Source organism: Sminthopsis crassicaudata, chromosome 4 (genome assembly GCF_048593235.1).
Source record: "Sminthopsis crassicaudata isolate SCR6 chromosome 4, ASM4859323v1, whole genome shotgun sequence".
In the NCBI taxonomy this organism is placed as follows: Eukaryota; Metazoa; Chordata; class Mammalia; order Dasyuromorphia; family Dasyuridae; genus Sminthopsis; species Sminthopsis crassicaudata.
Genome location: NC_133620.1, coordinates 216,320,379 through 216,348,171, shown reverse-complemented (window position 1 = coordinate 216,348,171; position 27,793 = coordinate 216,320,379). Strand labels below are relative to the sequence as shown.

The following is a 27,793-nucleotide window of genomic DNA, read 5'->3' as shown; positions in this document are numbered from 1 at the left end:
TTATTAGACACTCCTATAGTGAAAACCCTATAGGACATATGTTGGCAGCTAAGTGGAAAAAATAGATAAATAGATATTGGTCCTACACTCAGATCTACCTAATTTCAAATTCAGCTCCAATCATTTACCTGCTGTGTGTCCCTGAAAAAGTCACTTAACCTTTGTCAAACTTCGTTCCCTCATCTATAAAATGGGGATAATAAAAAATTCTACAAGGAATGTTGTGAAGACAAAATGAGATATTTGTGATCATCACAAGTATTTGTGGAAATTAGAGATAGAAGGTTTTATCCTTTCAAAGCTACGGCTAGGGGAAATATAGTTAACCAAACAAGATAGAAAGAATAGCAAAAGATAAAATATGTAATATTATTATACACAATAGAAAAAACTTTTACATAAGTAGAATCAATGTAGCTAGAATAACAAGTTATGTGAGAAAATAATTTGCATCAAATGCCTATAAGTCTGATATTTGAGCTCCATAGAGAAATGAAACAAATCTCTAACTCTAAAGTGAATTTAACAGCTACATAGTGATAGAATACAAAAAAGGTTAAAAGTAGACAGAAGATATCAACATGTGAAAACTGTTAAAATTAATTATCTGAAATGAAAAGAAACTAAGATACAAAGTTACCGAGTATGATTTAATTTACAAAGCTAGTATTTGCATATCAAACCTAGTCATCTGACTCCTCAGATGTCAGAGACAAGGAGGGATTTACAGAGAGCTGATTTTTATAGCAAAAGAGAGGAATTTTTTTTTCCCCCGAAAATAATTCAATTACACAAGACATATCATCTGATTTAGCTTCTTCCAGGCTTTCTTCATCCAAATTTGTAATGTTGGTAATATTTAAATGTCAAAATGAGATAACCCCAGAAGTCTTTGCCCTGCAGGTGATGCTTTTTTGTTACCAGAAAGTTCACTTTAAAGGGGAACTTGTGGTTTGTGCTTAGCACTTATCCTTTCCACCCTTCCCCCATCTTACAGCTACCAAGATTACATTACTTAACTTGGGCACTAGCTCAAGAGAAAGGGAGATTATCAACTAAGGGTAGAAAGAGAAACTTAAACCTGTAGTCAACCCCCACTTTTTTCTCCAGCTGCCAGAAAGGAAAGCTTAGCCTTTAAAAAAGAAAAAAAAAGTCTTATGATTATTTTATTTCTACAAAGATATGTCTAAATCTAAATTATTCATTACTGAAGGAAAAGTCTTATCAATCTATCTATTCATTAAATCTGTAGATAACCTACAGATTATACATATACAAAGGGGACTTAAGAGACTATGTTAGTCTAGTGTAGTTGTTCAGACTAGATTTCTGAAGAAGTGACTTTAATCCTATAATTGAACTAAAAATAAATTAGAGTAATCAATATTAACTGATTTCCTTTTCAAAATATTTAAGTACTTATTAGTAATAAAAATAGAAATTAAAGCATTTTCAGGTTTTAAGTCAAATTGAAAAAAAAAGATAAAATATAGTGACATAATCAGTATTAAAAGGTTTTGGGGAAGGCAGGCACACTGATAACTCACTATTGATGGAGATATGAATTATTTTTATCATCCTGGGGAAAATGCTGTTATGTGGGAAAGATATTAATCTATTCATACCCTTTCATCGGATCATATCACTACAGGATATATACATATATATCAAAGGGCAAAAAGATTCCATATATTCTATAATATTTAAGTCAACACTTTTTGTGATAGTAAAGACTGTAAACAAAGGGGAGACTGGCGATCCAAAAGATTGAAGAATGATTTAATAACCTAAAGTACACAAATATAATGGAATTTAGTCTATTCTAATAAATTATGAATGTAAAGATTTCTGAGAAAGGTAGATTTGCTGGTGAATTGATACAGAATGAAGTAAACTGAATCCAGAGAACAGATAGCATTCAAATAGTACTTTAAGGTTTGCAAAGCACTATACTTGTACTATCTCATTTGATCATCACAACACTGTAAGATAGCTCCATTGTACAGATGAGGAAACTCAGCCTGAGAGAAGTTAAAACAAGCAATTTTCTGTGATAGGATTTTTAACTCATATCTTGCTAACTCAATGCCCAGTTCTCTTACTCATTGGTCATCATATACAAATGCAATGATAATTACTTGTTCTACATTAAATTCATTTTCCTTTTCTTATAAGGGAAGTAGAAGTATGTATGAGAGTAGGGGAAGTAAAAGTAGGTATGAGATACGATATAAGTTGTTAGATATATTTATTATAATGTCTTGGTTTGCTTTACATTGATATAGTATGGAAAAGGACAATTTTTTCATTTTGGAATTTTTTAATTCTCAATAAAACATTTTTAAAGATACTAGTTTAGAAAGCAAATAAAAATAATTACAAGTATCATCTGATTCATAGTCAAGAGGAAATTAAATATGTATAGGTATATATGCACACACAAAACACACACACACAAACAAGCAAATAATAAAATCCTGATACTAAATTTATAGGACTTTTTCTTGAATATACTTTTTAAAATGATCCAAATTTGTTTTTAAAAGTATTTTTAAAAGTCCATTTTAAAAACCTAATTAAAATTATCTTAAATTTAAATTAACCTTATACTTAATATCTTCATGACCTTGCACAAGATAATTCACCTCCCTTTGAGTCTCAATTTCCTTTCTGTAAAATGAAGGATTGAACCAGTCTATAAATTCCCTAATTCCAATTTAGAAAATATTTCCACTATCATTAAATACTCATACTCATGCCTTCTTCAAATGAAACATACACAAAACTCACATTTTTAACTGAAAGAAAATTTGCATAACTTCACAAGATCAATAAATATCTTTCTGTCATCTTACTATAGGCACTAATAATCCATACCAATTCTCTTCATCATTAGGATGCTGTATTTTTACTAACTTCCTTCCCTTGTTGAAAACTCTTCCCTTATTCTACATCTGCTACTTCTTAGAGCTAAAGAGGAAGCATATCTCTCATTGATTTGATGAAAACTCCTAAATGAATTTGACTGACTCAGTTCAGAAGCAAGTAGGCAGGATTTTAAAAAAAAATCTTGCTATGCAATTTGCAATTAGTACATGCATTTGAAACATCCATTAAATCTTTTGGTTGTTGGATAAGAAAATTAACAGGACCAGCTGTATGCTGCTTAGTAATAATATTACAACTGAGACAAGTAGTGGAAAAAATGGAAGTGCTGGTCAAGGGGTAGTTAGAGATAAGGATAACTGATTAGCTCACACTGATATTTAACACATTTATGGCTGTTGAGTATCAGTCAATCACAAGATTTCTTAAAAGGGAACTCAGTGGCCATCTAATCTTACTCACAGCTGAAAAAGGATCACTATGCAGTATAACTAACAAAATATTCAATTTTTTTTCATGAAAGCCTTCCACTCTCCCCTGGACAACTTTTTCTGTATTCTAATATTTTCTAATCATTAGGAAGTTTTTCCTTACAGAAAAAGTAAATTTTTTTGTCTCTGTAGCTCTCAAACATTGCTTTTATTTTTACTTTCTGTTCACACTAAAATATTTGGTGAGTTTATTATATATGTTAAACCTCTCACCAATATCTTCCCCTCTCCAGGCTAAACTTGCCCAGTTCTTTCAAATGATTTGTATATAGTATGAACAAGAAAACTTGATCTTCTTCTGAGTTCTCCTCTGAGCATTCTCCAGCTTATCAATGCCAATCCTAAAATGCTGTACTTGCACTTCAACCAATTCTAAAATATGACATTTATCTCATATCCAAGATGTAGCCTATCTGAGGCATTTGAGAGTGGGATTATTATATCCTTATTTCCAGATGTCAAGATTCTTTTAATACAACACCAGATCACAATGGATTTCTCAGCTGCCACACATACTGTTGATTTCTCAAAAAATTATAGTAATCATAAACACCAAAGTCTGGTTCCATAAACTAGCATATGTGTTCCCATTCCCTGCTCCCACCAACTTATACTTGGGAAGTTTATTTTAACTGAAGATGTAATCATTTCATCTTCTTGGAGTCAGATTCTTTAACTATAAAGTCTCTATGATCTCTAAATTTCTCCCCAATGGAAGCTCATATAATAATATTCATAAGATTTAGCAAAGTAGAGGAAAATAGAGAATTACCATGACTGTGAAATGGAAGCAGGATACTCACATGAAACTGTCCAGCAGACCTAGAGATCTAGATATATGTCACCTGTAGTGACATTTTAGCTGAATCTTGAAGGAAGCCAGGGCTTCTAAGAGACATAGGTGAGGGAACAGATCATTCAAGTCATGAAGAAACCCAAAATAAAGGTCCAGAGAAGGGAGAGAGAAGCTCTGTGTCAAGGACAAGAAAATGCTTAATATTGCTTCATTATGCAATTTGTGAAAAGGAATAAAATGTAGTAAGACTGAAAAGGAAGGGAGCTGCCTTTGAAGAACTTGAAATGATAAACAAAGGACTTTCTATTTGATCTTGGAAGTAATAAACTAGGGAACTTTATTGAGAAGCAATATTATATGGTCATACCTTCACTTTAGGAAATGCACTTTGGTAGATTTCTGTAGGATGGACTGGAGTGGGGAAGAGATCTGAGGCAGAAAATTCAATTATGAGGTTTTTTTCAATAATCCAAGTAAGTGATGAAGACCTGAACTAGAAAGGAAGCTATGTGAATAAAGAGAATTTTACATGAGAGATATAAGGGGAAAAAAGGACCAAGAATTAATAACTGATTGGATAAATGGTTGAACAAGTGTGAGGAGTTGTGGAAGACACTGAAAGAATTGTGGGTAACTAAGAGGATAGTGATTCCTTCAAAAGTATATTTTAAAAAAGGAAAGATTTGGGGAAATATTATCTGACAGGGGACTCCCCCTTCTTTTTCCCTCCCTCTGTCTCTCTTTTGTCTCTTTCTGTCTGTTTCTTTCTGCTTACAATTAAAGCGTCCCTAAAATTTTGCTCCAGTTTTAAGCTTTTAAGACATATTAAAAGTACACATGCATGTGAAAATACCTTTAGACATATATTTTTTCTTTCTAGCTATTTTCTTATGAATTGTGGCAAAATACTTTTCATATTAAGAAGCAGCTTTGTGTAGTAATTAGAGAGAGCTTATTGCAAGGCCAGAAAAACTTGGAATAAAGTATCACCTCTGACATTGAAAAGCTGTGAGCTGCAGAGTGATTTGCTCAACTGCAGGCCGCAGTTTTCAAACTCCAGTAGAAAGGGATTCCTGAAGGTACTGCATACCGACTTAGAAAAACAAAAATTAACATTGTCTGTGTGGCATTATACTTTACATTTGTTTTGTTAAATAAATATTCTTCAATTATATTTCAATCTGGTTGTATTATACTACTGAATTTTCCTGGATATCTGAGGTCCTCCGATAGTTTCATACCTCTGTTCTGGGTACTTTCTCAATCTAACCTTTCAGGAAAAGTAGTGATCTCCATTGGCAGAGGGTATTTCCTCATTCGGGAGTTCTCTTAAGATACAGAGAAATCTCAGGTCTTGTCCCTATTCACTTACTGTTTCACACATGAATACATAAACACACACACACAAGCACATCTACATATTTTTCTATTTTTTTCAAGTACTATGACAAATACTTTTCAAATTATCTTCAGAGAACAGCTAAAACTCAACATTATAACCTCTCTTTTTACTCTAAGCCTGAGTATTGGATCCATATATTATAAAATATAATTGTAAGTAAAAGAAATTTAAATTTTAGCTTTTCTTTACTGATCTGTGATTGCATTTGGATGATACCTCCTGATCCAAATCCCTTTACCATGCCTTCTCATCATAAATAATATGTACATAAGAGTCATGTTAAATGGGGAAAGAAAACTGGCTAAAAGTCAGGAAGACTTAATATGTTTCAGAGGCAGGGCTTGAATCTATCTGTGGGACCATGAGAAAGTCATTTAATTTCTCTAAGACCATAAATTGTGGAGAAGGTGCTGACCTACTTTGATAAAATGAGTTTCTTCATCTCACAGTTTCTTATATCAAATTAAAGATATTATGTGTCTAGCCACTATCTTTATTTTAATAAGCTTCTGAGTGGGTGTATGAATGTGCCTGTACACATACACATATTCCTTCTCCTTCCTGTGCTTAAACACATATGTACACACAAATTTTTATAAAACCTAGATATGGTGTAGGCTGAAGTGAATGGAAATTCATACCATTTAAATTTTATTTATCATTTCCCCCTTGATTATAATACTTTCTAAACCTCAAGAGGCTGTCAAAGACTGGATCAAAATGACTAATATACTCAATGCCTAAGTAAGAGATTTCTGGGACACATTTTAAGGATTTAGAAAGCCTCAGATTTGTTTCAGTGTCTGTCTGGTAACACTGCCCCAATACCCATTCAAGCACACATAATTCAGGAGGCCTGCCTGCCAGCAATAAAGGCCGAAATTGGATACTTGGTGAGATTAATTACCTAGATAGGGCATGATAATGCAAGTCAAATGGGAATGTAATTAAAGTGCACCTTCCATGAAAATTATTCATTGCTGATGGATCAGGTGACAGATAAATCAAAAGGCATTTTAAAAAATGCTACAGGTTAACTTGAGGCAGGTCCTTCCTCTTTAGAGAACTCAGTCACTGCAGCTGTTGAATTCAGTTCTCCTGTCTTATCCGCATCCCAGTACCATAAAACAATAGGAGAGCTTGTAATGCAACCTGCTAGAAACAGAAACCAAGAGAGAAGCTATCAGGATTGAGGCTGCAAACAAAAGGTCAGCTAGAGTGGAACCAGTTGGCTGGCAGCTTTCAGATTAGGATATCACTCTACTTTTATGCCTTTAATGGGGACTGCAACCATAAAAGAAGGCAAGTGATGAATTAATAAGTTGACTAGTCTCCAGGGTGTAATTCTTGCAGATGAAAGGCATGCTGGTGTAATCAAACAGGGTTATAAATTAGGTAAATCGAATGGCACAAGATGTATCTCACAGCATTATTATTAAATAAAATCTTCCTGTGGCTGTCATTAATTCTTTACTGTCAATACATTTATTTACAGTCTAAAAACAATAAAAATAAAAGACAGAGGGTTTTATAACAACAGTGGGGTAATTCCAGGTACCCAGAGGGACACTAATCCTAATCATTATGTTGAGTTCTCTTTATTATACACCTTTCAGCAGACAAAAGCTACCCAAGCAAAAATAGATCCCTGTTAGATTTGCTATCTGATTAAGGGGGAGTTATTGGAACAAATGGGCCTCACAAGTCACACACTTGCCAGGATTAACAAAGTAATACACCTTTCTCTTCAGGAGCTTATATGTACATTTAAAATACCTTTCTTATCTTTAAGGTTCCAAATCGTACACAACACAAACATACTCTGTCAGTCAGGTCATTAATATAAACAACCTGAAGAAAAAAGTAACTATGTCATCAATAACCAAAATAACCAAGTAATGTCTTTGGAGAAAAATAATTTGTTTTGGTTGTTCTCTTAAAAATAATGTAGAAAACTCTTTATTAATAACTAAGACATAGTTAACTACTAAAAATCCACAAGGAATTCTGTATTCTATTGCCTTTAGAAGTTAACATTTTCATTATTTCTAGTGCTATGGAAAAGGAAAACCCTCAAGTTATTGACTCCAAACTACTACCAGTGTTCAATTTTTCAAATCTCAGTGGAGAAGCTTTGCAAATGTAACTTTAAAAACAACTAAGAATCTAATTTAGGATTGAAATGTGTAAAATTATACAATATCAAATTAATTAGACTAATCATTAATGCTACATTTTCTCATTCAAATAGGTGAATTTTTTTGTCAATTTGTCAAGTTAAATTATGAGATTTAAATCAATAGATACTCATCTATTTCTATTTGTTAAGGAACAAGTCACATTCAAAATGTTTTCAATTGCAGTTTACAAAAAAGTATAAGTTACAGAAACAAACTCTACTAATATCTGATGCAGTCTTCTCTAGGTGTTAAATCTGCCCTTTAATGTTTAAAGTCTGTGTGTGTGTGTGTTCCAGTGTGTATGCATGTGTGTGTTTGTGAGACGAAGCTATAAGTCACTATATAAAAACACATCTGTTAGAGGATTACCCATGTGTAGCTCTCCTTTCTTAAAAGTTACTGATTAAAATAAAAAAACACAAGCATTGTAAACACCTGACACAGTTTAACAAGAAACATTACTTTTTACTGTTCCCTGCATGTTCCAGCTGGTAACTTAATCCCAGCCAAACTACAAAGCAAAACGATTTTGATTTGTCAGATTACCCAGGGTTTGTCCAGAAAAATGGCCCGAAATTTAGTCACTAGGACATTGTAATTAAGATGCATTCATCCATTTCATCCCTGGCTATGAGAAAATAATGAAACATCAAAGAAACCAGACAGCAGCTTAAAGAAGAGCAGTTAGCATCTTTTCAAATGTAACACCTGTATTTAATGTTTTGCTTCTTCTAGAGCAAATGTTCTTGAAGTTAAATATAAAGGGAGTTAATCTCTAATTTGTTTAAATAACATTGCTGCTTTTTGTATTTATTTTGAAATCATTTTTTAGTGAAATTAAAAATAGCAAAATTGAAAAGAATTAACTTAGGAGAAATACCTATAAATGCCAAATGATTAAATTTCAGAAATGGCCTTACAATGTTCCCATGGTGAGGGGAAATGGTACCTTTCAGAAGTAAAGTTAAATGAAATAGATTGGATTTTAAATGTGACTATTCAAAAGTCAACATATGATGGAACACACTTTGCAAAATATATACTTTAAAAATTCTAAATTTGCACTTGGTGTTTTATCCCAAGTATTGATTTTCAGTATTTTTTAATACTTCTTATTTCTTCATGCTTTAGGGGTCAAAGGAAATTGGATGAGGCTAAAAGTACATAGAACTGGCAGATTCATTTAGCTGAATTTAAAAATATTCATTAAGCTCTTATTATTTACAAGATATGAGAGACTGAAAAGAGAAGTATGGAAGTTTAAGAAAAACAGAAAGAGAAAGAGAAGATTGTATGTGTATAATACACTCACATACACACATGCCATTTATCAGAAAGATATGAATTAAGTTGAATGTGTAGTTGCAATATCATCACTTTATTACAATACTTATAAAAGTGAGATGGAGAAAAGGTTAGGAGAAAGATTGTTATTAAAAAAAAACACTTCTCTGTGCTTACAGAAGTCATACTACCTTTTCCTTGACTTCTGCTATTTCTAAAATGTCCATGCTTTCATCTTAGCAAAAACTTGAACAGAAGAGGAAGTATAATTAAAAGTAGCAAACAAAATAAATAAAATGACTTCCTGAGGTCTCAGTTTCCTAAATTGTTAATAAAGAAGCTGGACTAGATGACATTTAAGGTCCTTTCCAGATTTAGACTGAAGCTCCTAAACATTGCTTTCATAATTTTTCATCTACTTCTCTGAAAATATGTTACGTTAACTGATATGTAGACTAATCCATTTCACTGAACTGAAATGTTGGTTTTTAAAAGTATATCTAGTTGTTTTTTTTTTTTTTCCCATGAGGCAATTGGGGTTAAGTGAGTTGCCCAGGGTCACACAGCTAGGAATTAAGTGCCTGAGACCAGATTTGAACTCAGTTCCTCCTGACTTCAAGGCTGGTGCTCTATCTACTGCACTGCCTAGCTGACCCTATATCTATTATTTTCAAAGATCATATTGATTAGACCTTCCCTTTTGGGAAATTTGGAATAGTGTCAGATACATACTATGAATTTGGGAAAATAATATTTCCTTTTGATCAGGATATGATTCATTTTAATTAAAATTAAGAATTGGAATTCTGGACAAATAATACTTATAAAGTCAACTTTCTTAATCATTTAAATTTATCAGAGAAGATGGTAAATTGTACTGGATATCAAGTACTACACATATGGACCCATTCATTCTAAGAATTCAAATATGATTCTCTCTTTTTTTTTTTTTTTTTTTTTTTTTGCTGAGGCATTCAAGGTTAAGTGACTTGCCCAGGGTCACACAGCTAGGAAGTGTTAAGTGTCTGAGGTCAGGTTTGAACTCAGATCCTCTTGACTTCAGGGCTGGTGCTCTATCCACAATGTGCCACTTAGTTGCCCCATGATTCTCCTTTTAAAAGAAGACAGAATATTCACTTTTAATTTGGTTATAATGTTTTCAAATTATCTAAAATCTGCATCAAAAAATAAAGATCCACAAATTTAAATTCAAATAACAATTCTTATAACAAAGGCTTTTGAAAACTGAATCAATTTTCAGAGAGTCAGATTTATTAAAATTCCATTATTTTCAGAGTTTCCTGTGATTCTCTAAAAATAGAGTAGTCAAGGATTTAATGTTCTTTTGATAAACCACTATGACTCCCAAAATTACTTCACCAAATTTGTGAAATCCCATAATTACAGTAATGTAAAAGTTAAGAAGCAAACCATCTGTACAATGAAGCACTGAATTTTGTTTTACTATTTTGCACATTTTCATTTGTTGATATTGTTATAAATATATTTATACATATCTAGATGCCTTTCAATTCTTTTTCATACATATTATTTTACAGTTATCCAGAGACACCTAATATGCTACTCCCTAAAAAGAAGAAATTTTGACAAGTCACCCCAAATTTTTAACATTATTCTATTTTCCACTATGTAATTTAGAACCATTAAGTGAAGATTTGAGAGACTAAGAAACTAGGTAGGATTGTAATTGTATTAAGGGAGCAGTTTAAAATTCTAAGTGCTAAAATAGGAAAGGGGGAAATAGTAATACAAGTAAGCAGAATTAACACACCCCATGTTGGCATCATGTCAAGGAACTTAATTCTGTATATCCAAAGAATCATAATATACACTTTTCAGTGTTAAGGACAAAATGTTTCTTTGAATATGCATTTTCTCAATGGAGGAAAATTCCCTTTTGGGTTTAGAGGGATTACTATTCTTCAAAATATACAGAAAAATAGCAGCAGGATTATAAACAAAGCTTCATTGGAGAGTTTTAAAATATCAAAGAGAAAGAATTCATTTTTATATATTTTTATATTTCTACAAATATATGTGAAATATATTAAATTTTATAAAAGAAAGAAAAATTAGATTAGAGGCTTTACTAAAAATTGATAGGGCATTATAACACCAAATATATATATTTTTAAATTATCTCATCTCTTTAAAAATGTAGCAGACAGTGAACACATTCAAATCTATTGGTACATAGAATTTTTAGCCAAACCCTTAAATCAATCAATCTCTTTCTTTATAAATGGACAATTCCTATTTTGTGGAAGGATTCAGATGCAAATTTTGTTGCTATTTGTAGTTTTCTATGTTCAGATGTTTAGAATGAGACTCCTAATTTTTTAGTAACATAATGTGTTTATCAGATAAAATCTTTATCACCAACATATGACCCTATAATACATGAAGTAAAATGAAATGAAATATGGCCCAGATTCCTTGCAAATTGTCTCATTTCACTTTTTATCCATTCTTCGTCCTTCTGCCACTGACATCCTAAATAACTGTCATTTTTAGTGATTTTCAAGAGATCAAACCCTTGTGGTTCATTCATATCTTTCATGTTTATTAAATTATCTAGAAAAGAGAAATTAGGTTCCCTTTTCCCAGTTCAATTGTGGCTAAATTTTCTCAGAGTAACTGAAAGTAGTTCAGAAAGAAAAAAGGAAATGGATGTCACTACTTGCCTTCTCTATGTGTAGCAGTGTATTTTACTCCTCCCAGGCTAACTATACTCTATTCTGTTGTTTTCTCTATATGCCAATTAAAAGAAAAATTCTGTTAGGGAATCTTGAACTGAATCCAATGATCTGAGTACCAATACAGGCTCTGCTACAAGTAGAATAGAGGAAAAATCAAACCTGCTTCACAGATAAATTGTAGAACTAAAATTTTAAGAAGGACTATACACAGAGTTCTAAAAATGCTGGGTAGGCAGATTAGATAAACATGTCTATTATAAATGACATGAAAGTTCACAAACTTCAAAAGATGATTAGTGAACAGGTGAATAGTTAATGGTGTGAAGGTCAATAGAGATCAAAAGATCCTGGGTGGATGAAAACAAACTTATGAACAAACATATCCCTCAGGCGCTCTACTTATATTTTATTTTTTTGTTTGATTTTTTTCTTTTTTTTTCTTTTCAGGATATTTTGTATTGTTATAGAAGGGTGAAAGCTCTGCTCTAATTCATGTAAATCACACTTGGCCAAATAATGCACGATTATCAGTTTCTAACATTTTTATGAATTCACATGAAAGCTATCATTCATATGATACCCGCAAATCATGATGTGATTAGTTCTCTTCAAAAATTGAAGGCAAACAAAAAGACATTGGAACAAATAATAAATTAGTAATTAGGGACCATATCACCTATAAAGAAGAAAAAGTAGAGGAGGAGAAGGAGGAGGAGGAGGAGGAAGAGGAGGAGGAGAAGGAAGAAGAGGAGGAAGAAGAGGAGGAGGAGGAGGAGGAGGAGGAGGAGGAGGAGGAGGAGGAGGAGGAGGAGGAGGAGGAGGAGGAGGAGGAGGAGGAGGAGGAGGAAAGAGGAGGAAGGAGGAGGAGGAGGAGGAGGAAGGAGGAGGAGGAAGAAGGAGGAGGAAGCAATAGAGAGACAGACATAGAGAGGTTTAGTTTTCAAAAAGTAGAAAGACGAGTTTTAAAGAGAATAAAAATTTTAAGGATTTATACTTGAGCTACATGTGATTTTTTCTGAAACATATAAATTGAATTTTTGTAAATAATTGATAATATTATTTAAATTGATAATAATATTTAAAGTAATTTCATAGTGAGTCATTTTAAGATAACTGATCACTATTGCTATCTTTCATATTTGTATTTTGAGTTAATAAAATGTTCACATATTGGATTTTTGTAATCAAGGTACAAGTTAAAACATTTATTTTGTTTTTAAAGGTAGAGGTTGCAAATTAGCTAACTGGGTAATTATTACTATTCAATGCACTGTGTTTCATATACAAAGATGACAGCTACAAGAAATCTGAGATTGTTTGCTTTTTTTTTCCCTTCAAAAGTGATATCTGTGACATCATTGGCTGGGCGGATGTCTTTAGACATGTAACAGAAAGATAGTAAGATAAAAATATACCTTTAAAAGAAATGCCATAAATATATACCATATTGCATATATCCACAGTGCCTGGCACATAGTAGGCACTTAATAGATGTTTATTGATTGAACAATTATATCTTTAATCATTAAGATTCCAGGTATCTGATTTAATAAAATTATAAAATTTAGAGGAAACATGCAATAACCAGATTGCTCTGTCACTGCCTCCATCAAGATAAAGGGGAATGCTACCAGATTAAGTCTTGTGCTCTCCTGTGCTGGCAGTGCTGTCATGTACAGACAAGGTGCACAATTTGGCGTCTTTCTATACAATGAAGCTAATGGCCAAATATTATTAAAAATTGGGACACTAATTATCAGATGTCGACATGCAATGGATAATTAAGAAGAGTTCATTCTGAAGCTATGCTAATTGTTTTTCGCAGGTCTCCTTCTCTTGTCCTTGTATCTTAAACAAGGCAAGCAGCTACAGGTTTGTACGTATATCTCTGCCACATACTTTCTCACAGAACATACATCATTCTTTCTGGCTCATCCCCGATTAATTTTGCTGGCTCAGGGCAATTATCTCTCTTTTTGTGACTGACCTCTTAGTAAATGGAGTGCAGGACTGCTGGATGTTTTGTTTTTGGTTGTTTTTTTTTTTTTTTTCTCTTTCTTTCTTTTATTCCCCCTTTTTAAAACAAAGCAAAACACAACTTAATTGATACTTTTTGGATTTTTGGATTTCCCAGAAGAGCACACTGTGAAATAAGTCATAAAATAATTGAAATTGAAACAAAATAGCAATCTTGCCTTTATGGTTGTAATTGACAGATTTGAAAAACAAGATCCTGATAGTGTTCTCTCATTTACCCCATTACTCGGATCAGTTGGTTAAAGCTGTTAATGATCCTCTTGGATCAATGTCTTTTGCTTGTAGCTATAATTTACTGCATTGCTGGATTAGTACAGATGTTTTTGTAGATGGTTCTGCATCATTCCACCAGATTGCTTGTCTGAATCAAATCTGCTTCAATTCATCACCAATGAAGCAAAGAATAAAATAATCAACATTTACTATCTTAACACTAATCCTGAACACTAGATAACAATTAAGGGCTTGTTGACTGAAAGGTTGTCTTCTAGTTTTTTCAGCACAGTATCCCTCACTTTCACCAAGAGGGGGAAAAAATCTAATTATGTGCTTCAACTTTCTGAGTGAAAGATTTTTTTATTAAAGTTCCATTACACATAGCCTAGAGTGTACACAAACATCTTAAGAAATAACTACCACTAGTTTAGCTTACTGTGAGATACAGTATAAACTTTCAGCCCCTCTAGACAAAGCTCCAAAGTGGTCTGTTCCTACAACAATAATGCTTTAAAAATATATTGAACAAGTAAGTAATACATAATCTGGTCACTCATAGCAATCTTATAGGTATACTGTGAAACTATGAGACTTAAAGAAAAAAGAAAAATCCTCTTAACATCTAACACCATCCATTACTTGGAATGGACATCCATGAAAGGTTACCCTCACTGGAAGTTTTGAAGCAAAAGTAAGATTACTACTTCTCAGTATATTATATAAAAAATTCTGGTTCAACAACCAATTGAACTAGCTGGCTATTAAGTTTTTCCCCAATTCTACAAATTTCAGTTAATTGGGAAGTAGGAATCAATGCCCTATTTTAAGGAGTATAATAAACTAACTGAAACTAAATTAAGATCCTTTCTCCATTTTTTGCAATGTTTCTTTCAAATATTTGTCTAAGATATTAATCTTTAATAATAAGTAGTATTTATATGGACTTCTAAGATTTGCAAGTTTTTACTTGTTTTTTACATATGTTGAGATCTACACAACTAGGGGGTGAATAGATGCTAATTTTATCCCCATTTTACAGATGGTAAATTGAGGCAGAGAAACTAAGGGATCACAAAGGTAAGAAATATCTGAGGCAAGATGTGAAGCCAAGAGTCTTTCTGTTTCCAAGGTCAACACTTTAATTAGTCCTAATCCTCTGTAATTTAACTCTTGCCCTCAGATTACCCCAGATTTATCCTGTGTACGTATATATAAGATATAGATAGGTATGTTTTATAAGTAGTTGTTTACATGTTGTCTCCTTCATTAGACTGTGAGCTGCTTAAAAACAGAGACTTTCATCCATTCATTCATTTATTTATTTTGGCCTTTCTTCGTATCCCCAGCACTTAACACAGATATATACCATAGATATTTATTAAACACTTGCTGAGTTAACTTCCATTGGAAATAGATTTGAAATGTAGACAATATAACTAATTTACTTAAAGCTAAGATAGTATAACCAGGTAATCCCACTGTGTATTATTTATTTTTAGGGAACTAGATTAAAAACTGAATGAGGTTCTGACCTTTTCCCTTAACACACCATAACATAATAATTACCTTCCATCAAAAAGTATCACAATAGGAGTTAAATGATGCAAATAAAAAATCAGATTCCAAAAAGAATTCCCCTTATGCTGTTTTTTATTTGAACACACACAAAGAGTTTTTAACTTCTTCAAGGGGTATAAATCAACTCACAACTCTTTAAATTACACATATTTTATATAAAAGAAAAAACAACAAAAATTAAGCAATACTCTTGTGTTTTATAGTTACTACAGAATGTATATTTTCTAAATGAAATATTCTATGGAAAGTATGAATCGTTTTTAAAATTCTTCACACCAGGTCACTATCTATATTGCTTTCAATGTCCTTCAAATACTGAAACTGAGTGTCATTATACCAATTAAATTTTTGGATTTATTTTACATAGAAACTGGAGGGATGAAGAGCACTAAGAATGAGAACTGCTATTATATATGTCTTTGTTATTTTACAAACTCATTACATGAGATTTTAGTTCTTAAAAAAACACTTTAAAATGACATCGTGGAGCTGAGTGTGGTCATCCATGCCATAGTCCCTGCTATCTACAAAGCTTAGGTTGGTAGTTCTACTGAGTTTGGGAATTCTAAACTATAATGGGCTAAGCAGATTAAGTGTCTTCAGTAAGTCCAGCTAATAAGTCCCTGGGATTGAATGGCATTCAGAACTCTTTGTGAACCCATTTGGGGTTTTCTTGGCAAAGATACTGAAGTGGTTTGCCATTTCCATATCCAGCTCATTTTATAAAAAGAGGAAATTTAGGCAAAGTTAAGTGACTTGCCTGGAATGAACGAGATATTAAGTATCTGAGGCTAAATCTGAACTCAGGAATATGGGTTTTCCTAATTCCTGGTCTGACATTCTATCCACTGAACCAACTAGCTGCCCTAAGGGAGTTAGGAATGGAGGTGAAGTGAGGTAAATTTCCTAAGAAGGGGTAAAAAAGACCAGGTCATAAATGAAATAGGTTAAAATTGTGGGGTAGATCAGTAGTGAAGATTAGTACTTCTGCCTGAGCAAGAAAGGGAAATTTTTTCTCAAAATAATTATAGCTAATATTTATGTAGTGGCTACTATGTACCAGATATTGTGTTTTACAAATATTAGTACTTTGAACCTTAAAACAACCTTGAAAGTTATTATTATTGTCCCCATTTTAACAGTTGAAAAAACTGAGGGATTAAGTTTCTTGCCCAAGGTCACACAGTTAGTAGTAAGTGTCTTAAGGCCGAATTTGAACTCAGGAAGATGAATCTTAGATGGGTAGTGAATGTCTAAAGCTACATATAAAATCAGTCTTTCCTGACTGTAGGACGAGAGCTCTAACAAATATACCATCTAGCTCCTCTATAAACAAACAAAAAATACAAACTACATAAGGACTAAAAATCCATCAATGAATTATTTTGTGACCTTATTGAAACACCTCATAATTTGAATCATTTAGAAAAATAAATGAAACAAAATTCAAGTATTTCAAGTATTTAAATAACAAAAAATATCCCCCAAAGAGCAAAAAGGGTTCATTTCTTTGAATCTTTGGGGAAAATAATGAAATGAAGTTCAAGTATTTGAAAAATTTCCTCAATTAAGTCAAAATAATGTATACTACAATCTTCTGAGTAAATACTTACTTGCAATAACTTTACTAGAATATTAATGCTCTTTTAAAATATACTATTTGGGTCTTATTTTATCTAGACAGGAGAGCTTAAAACATAGAAACTCTTTTCAGCAATCTTCATTGGTATTTGGTCTATAACTCAGAATCTTGGAGAATTTACTAGGGCACTAAGTTGGTAAATGACTTGTCAAAGGTCATATACCCAGTGTGTATCAGAGACAGCTTTTGAATCTAAGTCTTTCTGATTCAAAGTCTGACCCTCTAATTATACCACTTTTCTAAAAAAAATATATCCTCCTTACTATGGTACTTTCCCTGATCTCCAGTTTAAGGACTCTTGATTTTAAGTCAGAACAAATGGAAAGTGTGAACTAAAAGAGCCCACCATTTATTTCATTTCTCAATGTAAATTTAGATCAGATCACCTCCTTCCTTGCAGAACTGAAATTGCCTCCTAATCTGTCTTCTTGTCTCAAATCTCTCTCCCATCCTAAGTCTTGCATATCCCTTCCAAAAATGATTTCTCCTAAAGCACAGTTCTATATGTCTCAAACCTTCTCTTGACCTCCAATATCTCATTTCCAAAGGCGTACTATATAGTTCAAATTACATGTCCTATAAACATCTTAAACTTAACCTATATAAAATTGAACTCATTATCTTCTTCCCTTCTCACCCTACCTCAGACCTCACACTTCTCCTCTTCTAAAAGTTCCTGTTAGTGATGAGGATATATCACCATTCCCCCAGTCACCTAAACTTTCAACTTTACTCCTCACTCTCAATATTCAATATATTACTAAGTTGTCAATTTTCCCTTCACAGGATCTCTTATGTGTTCCTTTTTCTCTTCTGGCTTTGCTACTATTTTGGTAACTAGATTATTACTGTAACCTCTGGTTATCTACCAAAATTATTTTCCTAAAACAGATTTGACCAGGTCATCCAACCCACTATTCAATAAAATTCAGTATCATTCTATTGCCTTTATGGTTTCCTAGCTTGGCCTCTTTCTACTTCATGTTTATTCTTTACTTCCCTTACCACATTCTAAAATCCAATGACTTTGACTTCCAAGCTGTTCTTCATACAGCACTTCATTTCCGAACTCCATATTTTAAATTTTGATCATTTTGTGGCCATCACTCTTCTTGCCTCCCTCCCTCCCTCCCTTCCTTTCCCCCCCCACCCTCCTTTTTTCCTTCCTTGTTTCTTTTTTTGCATGCTTGCTTTTCCATTAGAATCTGAGTTTCTAAGGGCTGAGACTGTCATGGTCTTTCTTTGTATTTCTGGTGTTCACAGTGCCTGGCACATAGAAAGCATTTAAAAAATGATTTCTGATTTGAGACCTGTGGTGTCTACTAGCACTGAACAAGATATTAGCATTATAAAAAGCATTAGCAAGCTGGTACTATCATCTAATAAAAACATTTCTTTGAGGAAATGAACAATTTTTAAAAATCTAGACCAAAACCAAAAAGGTATTTTTTTTTAAATTTCCGTTAGTAATTAAAGCATGAATGTATAAGAACATAATTAAACAATATGCTTAAGAAACTAAACATCAGAAGGGTTAAGGATCTAAAACACCAGTTTGAAAATATGGAGAGATTAATTTCCATAAATGACTTGTTCTGCAGCATAAAGTACCAAGATTTAATATTGTTTTATTTTTCAGACTTTTTTTTTTATTTGTAAAATAAATAGGATCAAAAAGAAAATGTAAGTTTTGAATAGTTTACAATAAAAATCTATCAGGTTAAATAAAGTACTGTACATTATATTAAAAAAACGTTTGTTTAAAATTTTAGCACTAATTCTTGAGCAAATTTCTATTTTATATTTATGTCTGTTGCACTTCATAAATTTTAGCATTTATATTATTGGAAGAAATCAGTGAGCTGGTTTCCCACGCTAAAATAAATTCCTCAACTTCATACTAAAATATAGAGCAAGCTTCCAAAATATATAATAAATATATTTAATTATTTAAAATAAATTACTAATTTTATTTTAATATATATGGTTGCTTTTAATGTTTCTGCCTTATTTAAACAAGAATTTTGACCAAGACTAATATTCAGAAAAAAATGATGTATAGCTGAACCATTTTTTTGGTAATTTACTCAAATGAAAGAGGATACATAGATATAACTTTTAAAGGAAACTACTTCTTATTTGAAGAAATACATACATTACACACATCTATATACATATATATGTATATACCTCTGAATATGATATATTGTATATGTATATATCATGCATATGACATGATTTTAATTCATTGAGAACACTCTATAAACTTAAATCAGAATAAAAGAAAAGCTAAAGTAAATGCTAATTTTGACAGAAAAAGCTCTTTAATAATGCCTTGAGAAACATTGGGTCATTAGTCAATCAATAAACACAGCTGACATTTTAAAACTTTGAGAAAGATGATAAAATGATAGCTGAAATATAATTGATAGCTCAATCTATCGATATTTATATATAGCATTCTCCAGTGATTAGATTCATTTTTAGTAATACTCCCTGAGAAATAAGAATTACAGGAAGGATTTTGTCCAATTTTCAACATTTATTCCAAAGTCCCCATGGGGTAGAAAAACATATATCGTATGTTCAATCTGACTTGTTGATCTGTAAATTCCTATATATTAATTTTTATATCTTGGCTAGAGAACATAATGCTTCAAATTTATCTTATAAATATATTTAATATTTAAAGTAGTTCTTTTTTTGAGAGTCACTGCATAACACAATATAGAGAATTGTCTATATTTACACTGTAAGATGATAGCACCCCTAAGAGAATCTCATGTTGACAAAATTGTCTTTTTCTGCAATATTGTTAGAATAATCTTCCTAAAACACATTTTATTATTAATCAATAACAATTTATTTAACATATATGTCACATTGCCAGGCACTATGATCAATATATATATATCCATATGTATATATATATGTATATATGTATACACACACACAAATAAAATATCATCTGCCCTGTAACATCCTGAACAAAAATATCACATGATTTCCCTTTGCCTAAGAGATGATGTTCAAACTTCAGCCCAGTTTTATTTTCCAATAATATCCTAAATGAAAATTTTTTTTCTACTAGCAAGCTAATCTATTCAATATTCCCTGAAGACACTCTGGTTTTGCCCTCTGTTTGTCCTTAATTACATCATCACCACTTCCTTCTCATCCTTTCCCTCCAACTACTTACTCCATTCCTTCTAGATTCAGCAAAATCCTGCATTCTTCCCACCCCAACCACATATTAGAACATTCTTAACTCACATCATTAGACATATTATTAGAATATTATGTCTCAAGTCAGAAGACCTAAATCCAAGTGCCTTCTCTGTCCTTATTTCTGTGAGCAGGAAAAAAAATTATTTAACTATCCTGGGATTCCATTACTTCATCTATAAAATAAAGGTGTTAGAATAGACTGTATTTGAGGAACTGTCCATATCTAGATCACTAGAATCCTATATTGAACAATGTAACTTAACTAAATTTAAATCTTTCCTCAGATCTTTACCACCTATGTGACAATATCTCTCAAACTTTATTTCCTAATTTATAAAATGGATATAATAATTACACTTAAGGCATAGAGTTATTATAAGATAATATATAAAATGCTCAGTTATATCATTTATAAAATGAGCTGGAGAAGGAAAATACAAACCACTCCACATCTTTGCCAAAAACAAAACAAAAATAACACCCATCAAACACAAACAAGAAAAAAAAAACGGTATCCTAGAAAAGTCAGACACTACAGTAACTAAACAAAAATAAATGTCATTATTTTGGGCCTATAGGACTCAATTTGTGGCTTTTTCATTTTTTTTATATTGCAACCCCCCCCCCCAAAGTGTCATTCTCCTATAAGATTCTTTTTTAATATCTTTCCATACAACTTTCATTGTAAATATACTAAATGTTATATTTTCAAAATTTAATTATGTATATAATAAATGTACACTTAGATTTTGAAGCTGCTCTAAAATGTTTTGACTATCTTTATATTTCACATAGCATCTACAATAATGTACTTTGTAAATAGCTGCTAAACAAATTAATTAATTTTAATGTAAGTATCAATAACATGAGTATAGTATTTTGCTGGGTACTACGTCTTTCTCTCCTCTTCTGAACTGATATTGTTTTTCTGTTTTCATTATATAATTGGTACTTAACACAGTGACTGGAACACAAAAAAGTGATTAATACATGTTTATATCATTAGCTAATTGAGCTAATGGATGTATCATGTACATATTTGGGTTGAATGAATGAATATTCTGTTTTTACAAGTGTTCTGTCTCCAAATATATTTATACACCCACATACTATATGGATAGTGGGATATAAATCTATATGTATAACAATCTATTCCATCTACCTTGTATATATACACACACACTACACATTTATTTATCTATTATAGAATATAACTATTTTGATATTGATATATTGCCATTCAGAAACATCTAAAGATCTCTAGATCTATATGAGTTCCATAAATAGAGAAATACATTGACACATCCTTTGTAAAAACAATAAAACCAGTAGGTACAGAGCAGACACTCAGTTGATACCTATTGGTTTTACTGATTTAAGAAATCTAACCCAAATTTGATTCCTGTAAAATCTGAAATCTATAGAATAGAAATTCCTGTAGAATGTCTGATTAAACCATAAGAGATCAATGATCTACTTCATCTTGTTTTCATAGCATTTATAATTATCATAATTAAGTATCGGCAAGAAATCCTATAACAGAGATTCTTAAGTTAAAGGAGTCTATAAATAAATTTCAGAATCCATGAATCATTTAAAAAAATATTTGATAAATATTTCAATATAACTGGTTCCTTTAGTAATTCTATATGTTTTGTTTTTATACATTTAAAAAATATGATAGACAGTGGTAACCTCTTTCAGTGTAGTCACCTGTAAAATGGGAATAATAACAGCACTTATCTCATCAGGGTCATTGTAAGGATTAAATGATAATACACAAAGCACTTTTTAAACCTTAAAACACCACATAAATGGTAGTTTTTATGACTGTTTTAAAAGCAAGTAGTTCATAGGTTTTATCAGATATCGAAAAATGGCCCATGATACAAAACAAACAAACAAACAAACAAATAAATAAATAAATAAATAAGTTGAGCCTCTGTCTTAGAAATTAAAAAAAAAAAAAGTTTATTAGAGGACTGTCTATTTGTGGAGGCAGCTATTGGAGAAGGAATAAGAAAAAGACTTTTAACATTCCTAAATATGTCATTGTCACCACCAGGCTTCGATTAAAAGAATAGCTTCAATTCTTGAAGAGAAGTCAAATATACATTTTTCTAGGCTCCTTTACATTTCCACAATTACTAAAAAAATGTAAAATATATCTAAAATAGAAATATTTGTTTTCTTTTCCCATCCCTTCTACTGTTCCTTTGCTCAGACATAACTTAGACCCACCTATGAGATAATCACACTTAAGTACAAGATTTTTGTTTATGCTAGATTAAACTAAGTGTAAGGTTCTGAAATTTTTTCTATATATTTTTGGAACATTACTGATATAAATCTCAACACATTTTTGCATGAATGAATTAAAGCTATACATAAGCTTTTCTTCCATCTGTCATGTTTTTGCCACAATGTTTTAGGTTCAATTTAGGGACACTGAGGAGGAAAAAGGGAAGGAAGGAAATTAATAACAAATAAACATAGTAATATTTTAGCTGTTTTCTTTCCATACCTTCTACTTCCCAGAAAAAAGGGAAGAATCAGATAATATTAGTTTCCTAACACACAACAATTTCTCTCTTTATTTCTGTATTTCTCTTTGCTTCTAGTCAAAGCCTTTTGTTGTCTTGAAGAATGTCAGCCCCATGAAGAGGTATGAGTAATAAACTGAGACTGAATGATCTGCCTCATTTGTTTAAGGCACAAACCTGAAATTTTAAAGAAAAGGAAATTCTAAATATAAATATCACCTTTCAATTATTTGCACAATATTGCCTTCCTCATAAAATCATAAACATTTCATTTAAAGCAGCCTTCCTAAGAAATAAAATAAAATAACAGTGATTCTAAAAAAAAATGTAACTTTTTCATTAAGAATAAAGGAATTACTAAAGGAATAGCAAATTGATAAGGTTACAATTAACATTGTCACTAATATATGATATTGTGGGAGTCATTTTACATTTTAATAAATGTTGCGGAGAATTTCAAAGATTAATAAAATTTGCTGAAGAGATCTTATACTTAGATCTAGATATTTATATTCCCCAATTTTTGTTTTGGGTTTATTTTGTTTTTACAATAGTATTTTATTTTTAAATTCATGTAAAGATTATTTTCAACATTTATTTTTATAAAATTTTGTGTTCTACATTTTACTCCCTCCTTCCCTTACCTCCTCCCTCCTCAAAACAGCACATAAACTGATATAAGTTAAATATGTGCAATCCTTTTAAGCATATTTCCATATCTGTCATGTTATGCAAGAAAAATCAGAACAAAAGGGAAAAAACAAATAAACAAACAAAAAAAGGTGAAAATCCTATGCTTAGATCCACATTCAATCTCCAGAGTTCTCTCACTAGATGTGGATGGCATTTTCCATTTTAAGTCTATTGGAATAAGTCCCAATTTTTAAAGGGAAAATGTGAGGATAAAAAGAGAGAGGGAAAAGAAAAGCAAATACTGAGTCAGAGCTAAAATCTATATAGCACTATAAATTTACAACATACTTTCCTCAAAGAATCACGTGATATAGATAATATGGTTAACAGTAGTCTCCTTTTACAACAGTCTCAGAAATGTTCAGTGACTAATCCAAGCTCACATAGGGAGACAGTAGCAGAGCTACGATTATAAGTCAGCTTCTCTTACTTCAAGGCCAACGTACTTCCTACTATATCATTCTGCTTCCAAAAACTAGTATAACAATGACTTAAACATTTTTCTTAGGGAAAAAAAAAGAACAGAAAGGAAACTCTGCATTAAAATTATATTTCATTGTCTATTTAAATGCAAAATAATATAAGCTTCCCCCCAACTTGAACAATGTGATTTTTTTTGAAAAGATAAAATAAATCAAATGTAACTTCATTGCCTTTTAAATACAGTTGAGAAGTATTTATTTATATTTGAGAAGTAAATGTGCCTGTGTAATTTTTTATTAATGTACTATTGTGACCTTTTGTAATTTTGCCTGCATGTTAAAGACCTCTTAAATTTAAATTTAATATCATTAGATGTTATAGTAAAAAGATAAAATCAAAGGCCAGATTAAGAAAATTATGGTAAAACTACCCACTATTTTACTTGAGTGGTAACAACAGGATAAACTAGACAAGCGTAATTAAAAACAAATAGGAAAGAGATCCTCAGTGGTTCCTCTTTTAAGCTACATTTATTTCATGATCTCCAGGATTAAAAAATAAACAAACAAACAAGCAAACAAACAAAAAACTTAAAAAAATGTTGCCAGCTATACCCAATGTTGCAGAGTTGAAAAAGTCAGAGATTCTAATCAGCTTACTTAAATTCAGTTGATAATAATAAATTGATAATTTAAGGTTTTGGCATTAAGGAAATAGTTCTATTTCAAGTAAATAGAAATAGAGATATTTTTAAAAGCTACAGGAAAGCAAAGATGAAAAAAATGAGATTACTCCATGAAAGTTTAAGTAATTCTTAAATAAAGTATTCTCATTCTATCTAAAGAGTAAAATTTTCATTTTAAATACCACTAACTAAAATATGCATATTTATAAGAAATATACATATTTAACTATCTATATATATTTATTATATCTTTACATATAATATTTATGGAGTACATGGATCTCTGCATATGGGTTAAGTCACTCATTTTTTTTACTATTACATTAAGATAATTTCATTGTCATCATTTTAGGCATATGTTTAAACCCCACATGATCAGATTTAATATCTGAATTATTATATCCTTTTTTAAAGTAGAATAAAGCAAAGAACAAGAAATTTAAATGAGAAATCTAATTTGGTTTAAAAAGTGAGAATAAGATCCCCAAAAAGTTTTTATTCTAAAACCTAATTGAATTAATATTGAATAAAACTTAAATCTTAAACTGGCATTAAAATGGAGATTATACCTGTCAAAGTGCCAGAACCCTAGCTCTGACATTAGTTATTTTAGATATTTCTTTAATGTGGCAATTTCACCTTTAAGGTAATTGTACATCATTTATGGACACCCAGGAAAGCTTATAATGATGTGACAATCCTAAGGCAGTCTTTGGCCAAATCCATTTCCTAACCTGAAAAGTGATAGGCCTACTAAATGGATGAAAAATGGACAATTTCTAACACCTGTTTTCTGTTTTGACCTTTTTCAAAGTATTCCCCCCCCCCCCACAAAACATGACTGACAAGGGCAGCTGAAAGGAAAACCATGATGTATTAGAAAGTAAAAGGCAAGTTTGTACCCAAAGAAATAACACCTAAATATGACATTCACCTGTCTGAGGAACTTCATTCTCAACTGATCTGGAGTTTAGTCAAGTTCTAATCCTATCACTGTGGGTAGCTAATCAAATGGTGAATTTAAGCACCTGTCTCAATTTGCCAGTGTAGACCTAGCAAAGGAGAACCATAGTAATTGTTGTGGGGTATAATCATAGCTAACAATGATCTTAAATGAGATAATGCAATCAATTCTTGATTATGTAAAATAATATAGATTTTTTTTAAAATGCAGATAAGTGAAATCCATTAAATTTTTTTCAAGCTTAATTATATTCAATAACTCCATTTTCTTCCCAATTCAACTGCTCACCAGTACTTCTTGAAATCAGGAAATAATTGGTTTGAATTTCATTTCATTTTATTTCCCCTTCAAATCCTTTGCCGGACATGATCTTAGAAGAGGAAATGACCAGAAAAGCAGTAGAAGAGAGAAAAAAAAAAGTAAAAAGAATTAATCACCAAAACAAAGTAACAAGTCCATGTATAACTAAGTGCAGATTAACCCTGTTCAAAGGAAACATCTCAATTATGCAGGTATCTCATATGATAAATCATAAAACCTACCTGCTTGACCAGTGGTGATACTGACAGCAGCAAAAAGCCTCTGGGAACGGCTTAAATCTGAAACTCCATTGACAGCTTCAACTTCAAAAGTATAATTGGCATGGGCTAACAAGTCCATGACAGTGACATAGTTATCTGCTAATCCAGTTTGCTGGGGCATGTACCCAATGTTACTCCCACAGGGTACACATTCACCTTGTTCCCAACTGCACCGTTTGCACAAAACTCGGTAGGTAACATCATTTCTTCCCCCGTTGTCAGCAGGAGGACTCCACTCCAAGCTCACTGTGGTTTGGTTGATGTTGAAAATAAGGTTCTGTGGTGCAGATGGAGGTCCTTAGAAAAAGAGAGGAAAACATTATATACATATATATGTATATATATATATATATATATATATACACACACACATACATATGTATATGTGTATGTGCATATGTGTGTGTGTATTTGTGTGTGTATAAACAATGTGTGGCATTGAGCTAGTGGTTTAATTACTGAAGAACAAACTACTTGAAATGCTTTCCTTCACATAAACATTTCATTATATTTACTACAGAAGTTTCATTAAAAATAAATAATAAAAACCTTAAATTCACTTGGCAAGAAATTTCATTTTCCACTTAATACATAAAGACTGAAAGAGGATAACAACTGTCTTTGTATTTATTGCCACTGACTTCAGTTATTTTTCTTTCATGCAATCAAAAAAGATCAGTTAAAGTACCTCAAAAATCACATCGTGAAGCTATTTTTAATTTTTTGCACTTTTTCAGCTAGACAGCATAGAATGCATTTGTTCATTCTAGGTGTGCTCTGATGTGATTTGTAGTAGTATTAAGGATCAGCTTTGGATTCTGGACTCTCAAAATTTCATTAATTGAAGGACCATTCTTTCTAGGTTGTTCTTTTTGGTGATGGAATTTTAATCCAGGCCCTATTATTTTTTAATCAGACTTCAAATCCATACAAGTTTCTCATCAGTTTCTCATTTTATTCATTTAAATAAGAAATTGTTAGAAACATGTGCAAATCTTTTTTGAAAAAGTCTGCAGAGGTTCCCCTAGATACAATTAAGTATTTATCCAACATACTAGTTTAACCCTCAACTGAAGTCCTAAGACCCAGACTGGCCTGGGTTCTAAAAAGGTATGTAATTTGATAATAAGCTATGGAAAGTCTCAATAATTATAGCAATAACACAAGGATCATTATCACCACCATCACAATAATAGAAGCTAGCATTTCTATAGCACTCACTTGATCCTCATCCAAAACCTTGTGAGATATTGATGTCACTGTCTACATTTTACAAATGAGGAAACTGAGGCTAAGAGAGATTAAGTGATTTGTCTAGAGCCAAAAAGCTAAATTAGTATATGTGACTGAATTCAAGTTCATAACTTCCTGACTCCAAGACTCCACGCACCACATCTACAGCACCATCTTGCTGCTGCTACTATGCTACTAAAAGGCAAAAACT

General features: G+C 31.6%; 1 protein-coding gene across 5 annotated transcripts in view; it reads right to left on the bottom strand.

Moving 5' to 3' along the window:
* Nucleotides 1–27,793, bottom strand: part of EPHA7 (EPH receptor A7) — a 208,893-nt gene that overhangs the window by 108,475 nt on the left and 72,625 nt on the right. For all 5 annotated transcript variants that reach the window (XM_074310277.1, XM_074310278.1, XM_074310280.1 and 2 more), the window contains exon 5: nt 26,311–26,646. In XM_074310277.1, the coding sequence (XP_074166378.1) occupies nt 26,311–26,646 (336 nt within the window). The remainder of the gene's footprint in view (nt 1–26,310; nt 26,647–27,793) is intronic.